The sequence below is a fragment of the Trichomycterus rosablanca genome, chromosome 4 (genome assembly GCF_030014385.1).
Source record: "Trichomycterus rosablanca isolate fTriRos1 chromosome 4, fTriRos1.hap1, whole genome shotgun sequence".
Taxonomy (NCBI): Eukaryota; Metazoa; Chordata; class Actinopteri; order Siluriformes; family Trichomycteridae; genus Trichomycterus; species Trichomycterus rosablanca.
In genome coordinates this window covers 52,076,882-52,094,154 of record NC_085991.1, presented here as the reverse complement: position 1 = coordinate 52,094,154, position 17,273 = coordinate 52,076,882, and the positions used below count along the sequence as shown (strand labels likewise).

Below are 17,273 nucleotides of genomic sequence, written 5' to 3'. Positions count from 1 at the left end.
CGTAATAGGTACATAGGTATTCACACCCTTTGCTGTGACGCTCAAAATTGAGCTCAGGTGCATCCAGTTTACACTGATCATCCTTGAGATGCTTCTACAACTTGATTGGGGACCACCTGTGATAAATTCAGTTGATTGAACATAATTTGGAATGACACACACTTGTCTATAAAAGGTCTCACAGTTGACAGTGAATATCAGAGCAGAAACCAAGCAATTAAGTGAAAGGAATTGTCTTTAGACCTCCGAGACCGGATTGTGTCAAGGAACAAATCTGGGGAAGGATACAAAAAAATTTGGCAGCATTAAAGGTCCCAAAAAGCACTGTGGTCTCCAATATTCGGAAATGGAAGAAGTTTGGAACCACCAGAAAAGGTGGGGGAAAAGGGCCTTGGTCAGAGAGGTCACCAAGAACCCAATGGTCACTAAGGCAGAGCTCCAGTGTTCCCTTGTGGAGATAGGACAACCATCCAGTAGGTCAACCATTGCTAACACACTCCACCAATCAGGCATTTATGGTAGAGTGGCCAGATGGCACATGGCAGCCCGCTTGGAGTTTGCCAAAAAGCACCATAAGGATTCTCAGACCAGAGGAATCAAAATTCTCTGGTCTGATGAAACCAAAATAGAACTTTTTGGCCTGAACTACAAGCGTCATGTCTGGAGAAAAACAGGCACTGCTCATCGCCTGGCTAACACCATCCCTACTGTGAAGCATGGTGGTGGCAGCATCATGCTGTGGGGATGTTTTTCTGCGGCAGGAACTGGGCGACTAGAGGGTAAGATGACAGCAGCCAAATATAGAGAGATTCTTTAAGAAAACCTGCTCCAGAGTGCTCTGGAACTCAGACTAGGGCGACGATTCATCTTCCAACACGACAATGACCCAAAGCACACAAAGGAGTGGCTTCAGGAGCAGTCTGTGAATGTCCTTGAGTGGCCCAGCCAGAGCCCGGACTTAAATCCAATTGAACATCTCTGGAAAGACCCAAAAATAGTCTACAGACACTACCCATCCAGCCTGACTGAGCTTGAGAGGATCTGCAGAGAAGAATGGGAGAAAATGCCCAAAAACAGATGTGCCAAGATTGTACAGACATACCCAAGAAGACTTGAGGCTGTGATTGCTGCCAAAGGTGCTTCAACAAAATATTAAGCCATGGGTGTGAATACTTATGTACCTATTATGTTTAAATATTTACATTTGTAATAAATTTACAAAAATGTCTGAAAACATGTTTTCACTTTGTCATTATGGGCTATTTCATGTAGATTTTTTAAAAGAAAACTATACTCACATCGGTTTTCAAATATGTCTGTAACGTAACAAAATGTGGAAAAACGGAAGGGTGTGAATACTTTCTGATGGCACTGTATATACAGTATATATATATATATATATATATATATATATATATATATATATATATATATATATATATATATATATATATGTTAAAGAATAAAGTCATATAAGTCGAGCATAAAGTCATAAGTTTCGATTTCGAGATTAAAGTCGAAATGAAATACTGTAAGGGATGTTCATGATTTGGTTATATTTGGTTATATATAGTTATATTTTTGTATCAGTTTTACAAATAAAGAAATCACCTCATAACATATGTACTCGTATGATAAACTAAGTAACAAACAAAAGTAATTGCGGCTTACAGGATAACCACAGTAACAGTGGAGGCTGCTCTCTGCACTTGAGTGCCGATGTTCTGTAGATTTGTCCAACCCTATCGAAATTTCCTACCGTAGCGCAGATTTATAGATCTATCTGTCGATTTGTCCTACCTTATCGAAATTCAAGTTTTATCGATCTATTCTTATTAAAATTATGTCTATATCTTATTATAAACTATAGGTAGCACATCTCGATAGGTCTGTATCTTATTATAACTAGTGGTAGCACATCTCGATAGGTCTATATCTTATTATAAACTATAGGTAGCACATCTCGATATGTCTGTATCTTATTATAACTAGTGGTAGCACATCTTGATTGGTCTATATCATATTATAAACTATAGGTAGCACATCTCGATAGGTCTGTATCTTATTATAAACTATAGGTAGCTCATCTCGATAGGTATATATCTTATTATAAACTATAGGTAGCACATCTCGATAGCTCTATATCTTATTATAAATTATAGGTAGCGCATCTCGATAGATCTATATCTTATTATAAACTATAGGTAGCACATCTCGATAGATCTATATCTTATTATAAACTATAGGTAGCGCATCTCGATAGCTCTATATCTTATTATAAATTATAGGTAGCGCATCTCGATAGATCTATATCTTATTATAAACTATAGGTAGCGCATCTCGATAGATCTATATCTTATTATAAACTATAGGTAGCACATCTCGATAGGTCTATATCATATTATAAACTATAGGTAGCGCATCTCGATAGATCTATATCTTATTATAAACTATAGGTAGCACATCTCGATAGGTCTATATCATATTATAAACTATAGGTAGCGCATCTCGATAGATCTATATCTTATTATAAACTATAGGTAGCACATCTCGATAGATCTATATCTTATTATAAACTATAGGTAGCGCATCTCGATAGATCTATATCTTATTATAAACTATAGGTAGCACATCTCGATAGGTCTATATCATATTATAAACTATAGGTAGCGCATCTCGATAGATCTATATCTTATTATAAACTATAGGTAGCACATCTCGATAGGTCTATATCATATTATAAACTATAGGTAGCACATCTCGATAGGTCTGTATCTTATTATAACTATAGGTAGCGCATCTCGATAGATCTATATCTTATTATAAACTATAGGTAGCACATCTCGATAGGTCTATATCATATTATAAACTATAGGTAGCACATCTCGATAGGTCTGTATCTTATTATAAACTATAGGTAGCACATCTCGATAGATCTATATCTTATTATAACTTGTGGTAGCACATCTCGATAGGTCTATATCTTATTATAAATTATAGGTAGCACATCTCGATAGGTCTATATCTTATTATAAACTATAGGTAGCACATCTCGATAGCTCTGTATATTATTATAACTAGTGGTAGCACATCTCGATTGGTCTATATCATATTATAAACTATAGGTAGCACATCTCGATAGGTCTGTATCTTATTATAACTAGTGGTAGCACATCTCGATAGGTCTATATCTTATTATAAACTATAGGTAGCTCATCTCGATAGGTCTATATCTTATTATAAACTATAGGTAGCACATCTCGATTGGTCTATATCATATTATAAACTATAGGTAGCACATCTCGATATGTCTGTATCTTATTATAACTAGTGGTAGCACATCTCGATTGGTCTATATCATATTATAAACTATAGGTAGCACATCTCGATAGGTCTGTATCTTATTATAACTAGTGGTAGCACATCTCGATAGGTCTATATCTTATTATAAACTATAGGTAGCTCATCTCGATAGGTCTATATCTTATTATAAACTATAGGTAGCACATCTCGATTGGTCTATATCATATTATAAACTATAGGTAGCACATCTCGATAGGTCTGTATCTTATTATAACTTGTGGTAGCACATCTCGATAGATCTATATCTTATTATAAACTATAGGTAGCACATCTCGATAGCTTTATATCTTATTATAAATTATAGGTAGCACATCTCAATAGATCTATATCTTATTATAAACTATAGGTAGCACATCTCGATAGCTCTATATCTTATTATAAACTATAGGTAGCACATCTCGATAGGTCTGTATCTTATTATAACTATAGGTAGCACATCTCGATAGGTCTGTATCTTATTATAAACTATAGGTAGCACATCTCGATAGATCTATATCTTATTATAAACTATAGGTAGCACATCTCGATAGGTCTGTATCTTAATATAAACTATAGGTAGCACATCTCGATAGATCTATATCTTATTATAACTTGTGGTAAAAAGACCTCCTCTATGGTTTTACCACCCTTGGCTTCCATGTTACAGTTCCATCTACGTACATTCACAATAAGAACATTGAAATTACAGATCTGTATTAACAGAACATCTTGTGTATTAGCCAGCATACAAAACATTTTGTAGTAAATAATATATTAACCCTTTATGAGGAATCAGATCTTATCTATAGCTAAAAAATATGGAATAAGGAACAAATTAGAACAGAACTGACAGCCGCTCAGGTGGCGCAGCGGTAAAAAGAGACGCGCTGCAACCAGGGCTGGATTCTGAGAACGTGGTATCGAATCCAGCCTTGCTTTACCGGTTTGAAGCTGAGTGGCTATATGAGCAACGATTGGCCGGTTGCTCATATGGGGGGTGGGACAAAGAACCGGATGTGGGTCTCTCTCTGTCAGAATGCGATTGCGTTCTCTGCCGGCTGATTGGAGGCGCTTACACAGAGATGGGAGAGGGTGCCCTTAGGGTGTGTCTCTCCGCATGCAACGCTGGGTGGCGCCAAAACTCGTCAATGTGTGGGTGGCAAAGATGCATCTGGCTGCTGCTCGTGTTTCGGAGGGGATATGGGTTAGCTTCAATCACCTCCGTCAGGGCAGGGTTCGGCATAGACAGAGAGGAAGCACGATGCTAATTGAACAATTGGATGCGCTAAAAAGGGGAGAAAAAGGTGTAAAAAAACAAACAAACAAAAAAAAAACAGAACAGAACTGACAAGGGAAAAGCAACAAAATAGTTCTACATATACAAATAGCTAAGTATATAAAAACGTAATAAATGCTCAACATATTCACTCAGTAATTAGCTTTAAACTCAACTTTAACTTAAAACGAAACCATTCGTTACTAACCGCTGGAAGAAATAAATTAGGCAAAGGTAGCACAGAATTATAGGCGTTCCACTGAACGAGTCAAAAACCGATGTGCGCATGCTCGGTAGGACAAATCGATGTGTAGAATAAATCGATAGAACACCTGATCCAGGTACTGAGACCCGTGCTTCTCTGAACTGACAAGCATACGACTGCACACTGGCCATAATATTTCCACGTTATTTTTTAAATAATTTTGACTTTATTCCTGAAATCTAAACAAAAATTTTTTTTTACAGTGGTCCTAATACTTCCTGGTTTAGTTTGTGAGCGTTATGTTCAAAACAAGTGAGTTAAAAATAAATCAACAATTTCAACTACATAAAGTAACAATAAACTGTAATAAACAGAACTGATATAAACTCACCTGCAATCAGAAACTCAAATTACCAACAAAACTACAAACAGACACGAAACAGATCTGCACTCGGACTGAACAGGATCAGATCAGTTTCACTTTCATTTCTGCTGAACTAAAGGTGGGAGGAGAGAGAGAGAGAGAGAGAGAGAGAGAGAGAGAATGACAACATAAAGTTTTTTTATTTTTACCATCTGGTCAAGGTCGTGGTGGGTCTGTCTTGGTAAACCTGGATGCAATTCAGGAATACACACTAGACAGAGTGCTAGTGATCTGAACCACACCATTTATTATTCAGTTTTGTTTAAAATAATAGACAAACACATATTACAACCACAACCCCAGATCATAAATAGTTGTGACAGTGTGGAAAATGCAAAAAAAAAACTGCAGTGCTTCTTACATTTACTTTGACTTTATTGAATACAGAATTAACTCAGAATATTTCATGTTTTATTGGTTTAACTTTATATCATTTGTTAATATTCATTCATTTTTGCAACAGGCCTGCTTCCAAAAATGTTTGTAATGTTGCTTCTTCCTTCTCACAACACATAATAGATATTTTGGCCCAAGGATACCAAACAGTGAAGTGTTTCAGGTGTTATTTAGTCCCGTTCACCCTGCAAACATATCTGAAGTACTGAATTGTACAATAAAGTGACCAGTGTGGATATATAGTGTGCTGACCAATACTGTTATACCCACTAGGTGCCTTTTTCCCTTTTAACCGATTAACATGGACGAAACTAAAAGTGCCATCACATAGTGTAAGGTGTAAAACTACATTCTCTTTATGAACAAACAGAATTTACCTGGAATATGTAACAATAGTACAATTTCAAACCTCACATCTATTACAAAATATTTTAAACAAAAGTTATAACTACAGAAATAGATTTTAAAACATTAAGTTTGTCCAGTCTGAGATAAGGTCAGTTGTGAGTTCTGGACATTTTCAGTGCAGACACGGCAGGTTTCCATCATCTAGCAGGAGCTGCATTGCTGCCACAGCAGTCTCAACTTGTAGGCCTCAGCTTAATGTGTGTAAACAGGTGCAGGAAGTGGTAGTGGTGGTGGTGGGAAGTGGGGTGGGGGGTTAAGGGTGGCATTTCTGAACAGTCTAGCCATTGGGAGGTCCTCTTGTATGGCTGCTCTCAGTCCTGGCCCCAAGTTTAGACAGAAATAAAAGGTTGCATCAGGAAGGGCATAAAAAATTGTGCCAAATCAGGTATGCAAACCAGAATGATCCACTGTGGTGACCAATAATCCACTGCTTTATCTACCTAAGATGACTTCTGTAAGAAAAGAATCTTCATGGTTGACAGGTGTAATGATAAGTGGTGCTGAGTTTGTACCTCTATAATTGACAGAGGGACAAAAATATGGATAAAGTCCTCCCTTGAAAGACTGACCAGTAAAACTGTAGATATGAGACCTGGCATCTACATCATAGAAGGAGACCAAACCCTCCTCATAATCCACAAACACCCCCACCTTCTGAGGAGCCTGTTTCAATGAGAGAAGAACAGGAAGCGAGTCACAAGCATCATATTCAGTCTTATTCCTCAGCCATACGATCCAGTATCCAAACGTCGGACTGAATATCACCTTCCCCGTCCTGTTAATGGACCCTCTGGTGACTCCTAAAGCCCAGTCTGTCTTTCCACAGACCTGCACCTCATAGTAAACTCTTCCTGAAGAGAATCCCTGCTTTCCCAGTACACAGGGGCAGCTAATGAACCTCTCCTGACTATCAGGAAGATTCTGTCGTTTGTCTCCGTGTCTCACTTGTTTTCCATCATCAGACAGGTTGAGTTTAGAATTTGCTGTATCGGGATCCAGAGTCACGTCAACTGAGAGAAAGAAAACAATAACATGTCTTTTAATGATAAGGTTTTACAATTATTTTTATTTTAATGTTTACCACTGCTTAATCTTGGACTGGCACTGGGTCCAGTTTCCTGGGAATTACTGGGCGGTTACACACCTCAGACAGGACGCCAATCCATCACACATATTTCATTAAAATAATAAGTTTTAATTAATTGAATCTTTGTTTATTTTTAGTAAGGTCTTTATTTATATTTAAGGTAACAGTGGGTCAGTAGCTACACAGAAACATGCTAGCATGGCAGTACACACTCAATTTACTCACTCACACCCATTGGCAGTCAATCACTTTAAAGCATATTACATAGTACAACAATCTGCAGTTATACTGTAGTGACTGCAGTACTTCAAAGGGTCAAATACTTGAATGGGGCAGGGCCAAATTCACCTACCATCCAAAAATGTCTTGTGTATTTGGGTTGGAGGAGTGTATTTTACTGAGTTCAATTATCTAGGTTGGTGTATTTCAGAGCTTAGGTTTTATAAGAAAAAAAAAACATCTTTTATTTGATGACCTGCAAATGAGCCAAGTGTAACAAAAAGCCTGAGTTGAATGAAGTGATTGGGATGGGCTCTACCGCTTTAGGAAATCAGCAAGATATGTGGACGCTAAACCGTTTAGGAAATGTACTGTTGTTAGCAGGATTTTCTTAACCATATGGAACTTACCAAGCAGTCAATACAACTGCGGTAGAATTATACTGGTGGTTGTTTGGTGCTGGACTTTCTGGATTTTTCTAGAGCTACACTGGTTGTATGTGCTGTAAGTACCCATTTGTATGTAGTGCCATCTATTGGTAAAAAGTGTGCACTGCATTCAGCAACTTCAGCTGAAGCGTTTGTAGTTCATGTCATTCTTTCATTTTTACTAACCAATTCATTCTGGTCATAGACGCTGTGGGTTTGGTGCCACCCAGAAGCACTGGGCACAAGTCAAGAACTAGCAGACATGGGGAGGGTTAGAGTAGCCAATTCACCTTCTGCCTGTTTTTGGGAGTTTGTAGAAAACCAGAGTACCAAGAAGACACCAACATAGCCACAAAATGAGAAGAAGGTAGAGGAAGAAGGACAGTTTTAATGCCTATAGTTTTGAAATTGGATGTCCAACAAGCTCACATTTAGAGGTTTGCATACTTTTAGTAACACAGTGTATACAGTATTTTGTCAAAAAATGAGAGCCTTTGAAAAAGAATAATGACGTTTTCATTTTATTTCAATGTGTAAAATATTTGTGTTGAATAGCAAAGAATTAGACTCACAACAACAAAAACAGACAGCTAGACCACAAAGCAATGACCATAAGTTACGGGTTTAAAATCTAGAAACAAATCCAGAATGAATCTAAAGCATCACGTATGTATTTCTGTTACTAAGACAGCAAATACGTTTAAATATCTTCCTTTCTATTATTCAGAATGCACAATTTCCTATTGATTAACTATGTACTCACCATACAATGTAAATATCTTTATTTCTTCATCACAAGACTCCAGAATTATAAACCAGGGATCTCTTTAGAGTCTTCACACTCTCACCAGAGTTAATACTGGTCTTAGTCCAGTGTTTGCTGGTTGGAGAACTGCACAGGGACGAGTAAATCTACAGTACAGCAGTAGACAGGATAAATTACTCATCTCATATGCATGCTAGACTCCATCATCCATCATTCTTGTTCATCATCATCTGAATCTCTGCTTGTGTCATATATAGCTGGTATTCTGTCTGATATTTACATCTAGTCATTCCCAGTTACAGATGAATTTACTGACGCTTGAACTATCACAGATCTGATCCCTAGATCCCCACACACCCATTTAGACGAGGGCAGTGATAGCTCAGTGGTTAAGGTACTGGACTAGTAATCAGAAGGTTGCTGGTTCACGCCCCACCACTGCCAGGTTGCCACTGTTGGGCCCCTGAGCAAGGCCCTTAACCCTCAATTGCTCAAAATTGTGTTCAGTCATAATTGTAAGTTGCTTTGGATTAAAAGCGCCTCCTTAATGCTGAAAATGTAAATGTAGACGTGTCTGATCTGTGACCGCTTCTTATCACCTGCCAGTGTTGGGTTCCCACACAATACAATAATAATACTAAATAAAACAAACATAATAATAACAACAAAAACAAAACAACAAAAATAATAATAATTACATTTTCAGCAGACACTTTTATCCAAAGCAACTTACACAATGAGCAATTGAGGGTTAAGGGCCTTGCTCAGGGACCCAACAGTGGCAACTTGGTGGTGGCGGGGCTTGAACCGGCAACCTTCTGATTACTAGTCCAGTACCCTAACCACTGAGCTATCACTGCCCTAGTCAATAATGCCATTGTTTAATAATAATAATTCAATAATAATAAATATAATAATACAATAAATATTTTTATAGGGGCCCTAAGCACGCATGTTTACTGCTTCTTACAAAAAATAATCCTGTCAGTTACACAGAAATTAATTCTTACAAAACCACACATTGATTTATAAAAATCTTTATTAATTAAAATTGACATGAATTTTTAAGTTTGTCCCACCTTATTAACACGTCTTTCATTTTTAGTAGAAACATCACTGTGGTTCTTGTCTTCTTTGCCACAAAACCTCTCCATGGTGTTCCCGTGTTTCTGATGGAGGTGAATCTCAAGGTTTTCCTCATCGTCACTGAGTTTCCGTTTCCTGAGTTTACCTGAGGGCTTATAAGCCATTATAATAATGTTACAGTAAAAAACCACACAATTTAGACACGACTTTAGAGTCTCCATCATTTCCTGAGCGCAGATTCACTCAAGTGCTGCTGGATCTCAGGTAAACGAACTCATTATAGTTCAGAAAACAAAAATTAGACTAAATTTTGGGGAAATTCCACTGAGCATTTAAGGGGATTCCTCATTATGAGCATGACATCAGAAATGTGATTTGTACTAGCGACGCTCGAGAAAGAACAACAGGTGAGTGCAGGTAGGTGTGTCTATAATAACACAGGTACAGTCTTGTAAAAAAGTATTTGTACCCTTCAAATTTCCTGTATTTATTTTGTAAAGTTCAAACACTAAATGGTCTAAGAGCCTCAAACTAAATGTAATATACAATACGAATTACATGAGGAAACACAACATCATTTTATATGAGCATTTTATTATTATAAAAAGCATGTAACACCAATATTACCATTGTACATAACAGGTTGTCATTTTAGGCAGTAAAAACTGCAACCACTTTCAATTATTAAAATGAGTCTTTTACATGTTCTTATATTTTAGTATTGCTTAGAATTAATCCCATTATAAGAATTTAAAGCATGAACTGCCCTTTTAAGTGGCTTCCACAGCATCCCATTATGCCAAGACAAAACCCTTTGAGCTACTCCCACAGACTTAATATTTTACTTTGTAAAATTGTGTTTAAGTTTAAGCAAAATTCCTGTTTTTAATCTTCATGGCAATTTACTCAGCTTTATCTTTCTATTTCATTTCTACAGAAGGAATTTCAGACTGGAGATCGTGTTCCTCTAAAAGGATGTGGATTCTCGGAAACTGATTTTCATCCCCTGTCATTTTCATCTGAGTGACATCATGCCACCACGCCCAGTTTACTGATTTGTTCCTGTGGTTCAGTTCCAGTTTTTCTGCACCAGATGGCGCAATTGCTCACAGTGAACTCCAGTGCCAGCGAGGGGGATGAGAATGTCCTTCACGATTTAGACACGATGTGCCTTGCATGAGTATTTACCTTCTTTCATTTTTTTGCTTACATTTTGCAGAACCTAAAATTAAAACAAACTGAAATGGGATTCATCTGCACAAAATAACCCATAACACTGAAAGGGGAAAATAATTAGATGAATTAATTACAAATAAAAAAATCTAAATAGCAAACTAACGTGTTGCACTTTTACAACAACAATAATAATATTCATGTATCTCAATATAAAGACACGAAGGCCCCAGAATTTGTTAGAGAAAATTAATAAAATAATACAATTAATAAATATCCCAAAATTTAAACATCCAACAGAGCACCATTAAATCCATTATTTAAAAATGACACGTTTATGGCAACTTTGGCTAGAGAAGTCTGTCCACAGAAGCTCAGAGACAATAGACAAAAGCTTGATAAAAAGGTAAAAAGACAATGTAAGGAAATAAGAAAGAGGATTAATTCCTGAATCACAGATGGAGCTTCAGTCACAACAACTGCTGAACTGGTTAGTGTTTTAATAAGGCAAGTTTATGTGTGGTGTACACCAAAGGGACATTAGAGGCTTATGTGCATCTAGTGGCACTGCATTGGATTTTACAGAGTTAAAAACAATTAAAAATGCTCGAACCCAGGACCTTCTTGCTGTGAGGCGACAGAGCCACCGTGCAGCCGCACATTTATAAGAAATGTAAACATAGGAAATACATAAATTAAACTATAACTATAAAATAAATAAGCATTATATAACAGGCCTCCTCATTAACATTGAAATACAGTTATAAAACCAAGTGCATACAAGCTGATTAGGGTGCAGTTGATTCCGGAATGCTGCGGAATCCACCATTTTCTCTACATGTCTATTTCATCCTGAGGCCCTCACACAGGACCCCTCATGCCAGGGTCTGTTAATCTCAGGATTTTACAACCCCAAAAGAGAATCTCAACCTTCTTACTTACAAGCATCCTGCGTCTATGTTGCATTCCCCATTCATGGACCCACAAGGACTAAAAGCCATCAGTGTTACAGTTCCACACACATCAGGCCAAGCTTAGTTCACCAACTGGTACAAGAGGAACAGACCCCCAACCTACATCCTCCATTGTGCATGCAAATAAAGCATTCTTCACCACAAAATCCCAACTGGAGACATCTGGACATTCACAGACAACATACAAAAAGATAATTTACTCCCCCCAACCAAGTACACACACACACATTTAGAATTCCAGTGACCAGTGGCCATGACCTACCAGATATGGAAAATAAGTAAACCAGGTTAATTTTACCAATGACAATCCAGCAATTGTCTTTAGTCTCCTCATAATTATACCTGTTATGTATCCTTTATATTCTCTTACTCATATTGACTCAACAATATAGTGTTAAGAATGATGTAAGAGCCTCTGTACCAGCTCACAAAATATCCTGAGCCTTTTTTAATCCGTTTGATACTTCATGACTTTGCTTCATTTCATGGAAACTGCAAATAAATAATATTTTTATATTTATATTTTTATACTGGTATTGTGTTCTAAACACCCCAAAATTTATACACCTCTGTTTGGAGACCCCAGCTAGAATACATGATTAAAGGCAACAGATTTTGAGTTTTTAGTTTCTGTCGGATGCTGAGGGTACAGCTGACTCCTAGACCTCACACTCACAGACCTTTACAAAATCTTCAACCTCTCTAGTTACTTTCGTTTTTTCCCACACAACACTGGAGTCTCTGAGACCCCAAAGAACAAGGCAGTAAAGTCAACAGAACAAATGATTAATATTTAACCTGGATACATTAGCATAGTTAGCCAATTTTGGTAGCCTTGAGCAATTAGCAGTAAATCAAAATACAGCATCCTTACACTAAATCAAGATACCCAGAAAATAACACCAGGAATCCAGGAGGTTTGAGTCAGTAACAGTTTTGTACTTTATTACGTTTCTCCACAATTAAACAAAATGAGGTTTAAACTCAGCTCCCCAGTTGTTTGGCACCATTAAACCCAATTCAAATCAGTTTTGTACAGAAAATTATTTGAGATCAGAAAAAGGTAAAAGACGGGATTTAATTTTTCCATAAAATCAAAGTAAATATAGATAAAATGCAGATCAATAATCAGTGATTCTGCTAAAATCTGGAAATTGCATTTAAAGTGACATTCATAATTATTGGCACCCCTGGTCAAAATGTAATGAAATGGTAAACATTTCAGCTTTTGGTGAACCAGTTTTATCTCACACTGAAAAATGAGGGGGAAAAAAATCCAACCTTTAATTAAAGTACTTTTTGCTAATAATTGCAGCACATATGGCTGTATTACGTTAAAATAATGACTTACTGATAAGTGATTTTCTTGTTGTGGTTCAGTGTGTTACAGCCTCATTAAATTAAGGGTTATGATAAATGAAACCGTACATAAAAGTACCTATACCAAACCTCAACAACCAGACCAAACACAATATAAGATGCAAATCAAGCATTTATTTAGATATTTTCTGTTGCCATCAGCATGAAGTTAAGTGATTACAAACACAATAAGGATAAACTATGAATTCGGACCAGAACATAACAGGGGTGAGCAAAGATCAACACAACAAACAAAACAGCTAAATTAGGAACCCTCAAACTAACCCTAGAAAATAAAGAAAACAAAGTACAATGCTAAACCTAACTCCATAAATGAATAAACAGAGATCATAACAGTAAAACAAAATGGCACTCACCCCCTACAAAATATGGTCCATCTAATCACTTAACAAATGAATGCACCACAAAACAAAATCAAACAATTGGTTTGGCAGAAGAGCAAAGTGAAGCAACAGGTGAACAGCCCACAGTCTTTCCAAATCTGCCTCTTCTTCATGTCCCCAAGGTAGCTCTTTTATCACAATATACAGTGTATTCAGATGAGCTCAAAATGCCCCGCCCCCACTTACGGATGTAAAAATTATAAAAAAAAAAGTTCCATTTAGTAACTTTGCACAAAGTTGTGATCCATCAGTTGTTAATATTTATTTTTTCACACATGGGCAGTTGGTGTTGGATAATTTTTCTCTTTATTTAATGATCAGTTAGTCTTTTATTTTTCACAGCTCTGTATAAATGGTGCTTAATAATTCTTAAAAATGTCTTCAAATATTTCACTTTTAAAAGAAAATCTTCATAAATGTATCACTGCCTCACATGAGATTATAAAATCACCCAAACAGTTTAATGTTACACTTTCATGTAAATTTTATATTTAATTTGTTGAATCTGACAGTTTCACTGTTGATCCTGGATTAACCCAAAACCCCGGGTAGAGGGGCTGAGTGAACGTGGTCTGAACTCTGTGGAGGAGCTTCATTGTGTCAGAGACGCTGTAGAAGGACAGAGTTCCTGCTCTGTAATCCACATACACTCCTATTCTAGAGGAACTTGGCATTATGGGTATTTCAGTTGTTTTGTTATTGTGCAGGAATAAAAATCTGGATGGAGAACATAACAACCTCCAGGACTGATCGTTATATCCAAACACACACTCATAACCACGTCCCTTCCTGCTGATGCTTTTATATGACACCGCAATATAAACCCCATCATTCCCACTCCACTCAACCTCCCAGTAACAGCGTCCACTCACACTCTCTCTACACAGAACCTGGAGGAAATAATCAAATCTATCTGGATGATCAGGATATGACTGTTCTGATGTACCACAGGTCACCACTTTGTTCTCCTCAGATGGACTGAGACGTTTATTTACTGTGTTTGGATCCAGTGTGAACCGACAGAAATCTAGAGAGGAAACAACATAAACCAATTAACATAGAAGAGAGAGTGTGTATGTGTGTGCGTGTGTGTGTGTGAGAGAGTGTGTTTGAGTGTGTGTGTGAGATGTCTGTGCAGGGTCGTGAGTCACACACTACACTAACACACACCAACACACCACTAACACACACCTACACATTATCTACACACACCAACACACCACCTACACACCCCTAACACACTAACACACATCAACACACCACTAACACACACCTACACATTATCTACACACACCAATACACCACCTACACACACGACACACCACTACAGACACCGACACACCTCGACACACCACTAACACACACCAACACACCACCTACACACATCGACACACCACTAACACACACCGACACACCACCTAACCACTAACACACAATCTACACACACCGACACACCACTAACACACACCTACACACACCACCTACACACACTGACACATCACTAACACACACCTACACACCACCTACACACACTGACACACCACTAACAGACACCTACACACACCACCTACACACACTGACACACCACTAACAGACACCAACACACCACCTACACACCACTTTTGGTTAATTTTGGTTGTTATTTTCTATTTTATTTTGTTTTGTAAATCTGTATATAAGCTTTGGCCACAAAAATGTCTATATTATTCATGCCAATAAGGCTTCCTTTGAATTTGTAAGTGTGTGTGTGAGAGCACGTAGGAGCAAAGGACAGTTTTAAAATAATCATTTAAATAATCGGATTTAATAATTCCACTATTAGAAGGAGACTGAGCACAAATAAAATCCATGGGAGAGTCACAAGGTAAAATCAACAATAACTAAGAGGAACATGAAGCCTCGTCTCTCATTTACCAATATAAAAACCCTCAATCACCCCTAAGCTTTATGGAATTACATTTCAGTATTTAGCAGACGCTTTCATCCAAAGTGACTTACAGTTATGACTGAACACAATTTTTGAGCAATTGAGGGTTAAGGGCCTTGTTCAGAGGCCCGACAGTGGTGGGGCTTGAACCTGGCAACCTTTTGATTACTAGTCCAGTACCTTAACCACTGAGCTATCACTGCCCTGTAATGTTCTGTGGAGCTTTTAAAAGACATGGGTCCTGTTACACCTGCAATGAAGCTAAAACAACATTTTGCAATGAAAACATCTGACTAACAGTCAGTCATGGTGGTGATAGTGTGATGGCGTTGGAATGTTTTGCTGCTTCAGGGCTGAAAAATGTCTGGTCATCAGTTCATAATTTAAAGATCAAACACTTGCGTAAAACAAAAACCAACAATTCCAAATAAGATCAAATCTTTGTCAAAATGACTGAAAAACCAGTTTAGATTTTTGATTGAACTGATCAAATCTGGATTTGAACCCAATTGAGGTGCTGTAGCATCTGAAAAAGTGAAGTGTAACAATTATGTAAAAACAGGCAAATACTTTTTCACAGGCCTGTTTATGTTTGTAAGAAACTTACATTGTAGAAAATCTTCTCTGGTTTGAGGTGGAATGATCTGAATTTCCTTCACTGCAGAAAGAGTTACAGTACAATCACTAATCACAGTAAATAAATATTTACATCAAAAAGTGTCGTGTGTACGGTCAGTAAGAAGTTTGGCATGTTCTCCCAGTGTTTGTCTAAAGTCTGAGTAATTGACCAAGTGTGAGCGTGTGTCACAATGCAGTGTGTATTTCTACCTTTTGAGCAGTATTTCATATAACCCTGGACTAGCTGTGACCTTGAATAGTTTATGGTAAATGAGTGAATAAAATGTTGTTAGATGTAAAAAGTTCATGTTGGTGAATTTGTATGTTTTGTTTGATATTTGAGTACCAAGCATTTTGGAGACAATGGAACACTGAGGGCTTTAACTCACCTTCATCTGGTATCTTCTCAAACTGCTCTTCCAAGAGTTCTTCTACTTTCTCTCTCAGCTGAGATACAGACTCTGTAACATCATCAAATGAGAGGAAAGGACTGATTGTGATGGCGGGTGATTCTGCAGATCCAGCAGGAGTCGAGAGAGACTGGAAACTCTACATCCAGATAAATAATGTTCACAGAGAAACAACAAGATGATGAAGAATCACAAATAATGAACCATCAGATGTTCTGTCAGTAAAAGATTAAATAAAGAGAAGTGAGAGAACATTAAAAGCAGCCTAATGTTGACCTGAAATGAGCAACATATTCAATCAAGATAATGAATATCTATCTCACCCACAGCTCCATCTGGCCAAATAGGGTGGCTGCCCACAAAAAACTCAGCCATGTTATTTCCCTACCTGTCCACCAGAGACCGCCATCAACATTAAATCTAATCTCACATCATCTGTGGCAAGTGTTTTACTATTTCTTATTTTAATGTTACTGTCATCACATTTATTACATTCTAAGTATATTATATATTATTACTCGGATTGGTGCACTTATAATGTTATTATATAATAATTCCTCACATCTAATAATAAAATCACCCACCTCTCCACCACTGTAGTTTTAGTGCTGTTACCTGGAGGAAATGGATGGGATCCACTGTGTGTGAAAGCTGCTCCAGTTCAGGACTTTTTCAGCTTGACTGTCCACAACTTTCTCTCGATCTCTGATCAGTTCTTTCACCTCAGAGCATCTTCTGTTAATTGAGTTGATGAGTTCAGTACAGATCTTC

At 37.3% G+C, this 17,273-nt stretch overlaps 1 protein-coding gene across 1 annotated transcript in view; it reads right to left on the bottom strand.

The window, feature by feature from the left end:
- Positions 1-6,483: 6,483 nt before the first annotated feature.
- Positions 6,484-17,273, bottom strand: part of LOC134312000 (tripartite motif-containing protein 16-like) — a 31,150-nt gene continuing 20,360 nt past the window's right edge. The window contains exons 4-9 of the mRNA XM_062993649.1: positions 16,482-16,641; positions 16,082-16,132; positions 14,058-14,574; positions 9,631-9,772; positions 8,634-8,697; positions 6,484-7,061 (exon numbers count right to left, since the gene is read on the bottom strand). Coding sequence (XP_062849719.1) covers positions 6,484-7,061; positions 8,634-8,697; positions 9,631-9,772; positions 14,058-14,574; positions 16,082-16,132; positions 16,482-16,641 — 1,512 coding nt within the window. The remainder of the gene's footprint in view (positions 7,062-8,633; positions 8,698-9,630; positions 9,773-14,057; positions 14,575-16,081; positions 16,133-16,481; positions 16,642-17,273) is intronic.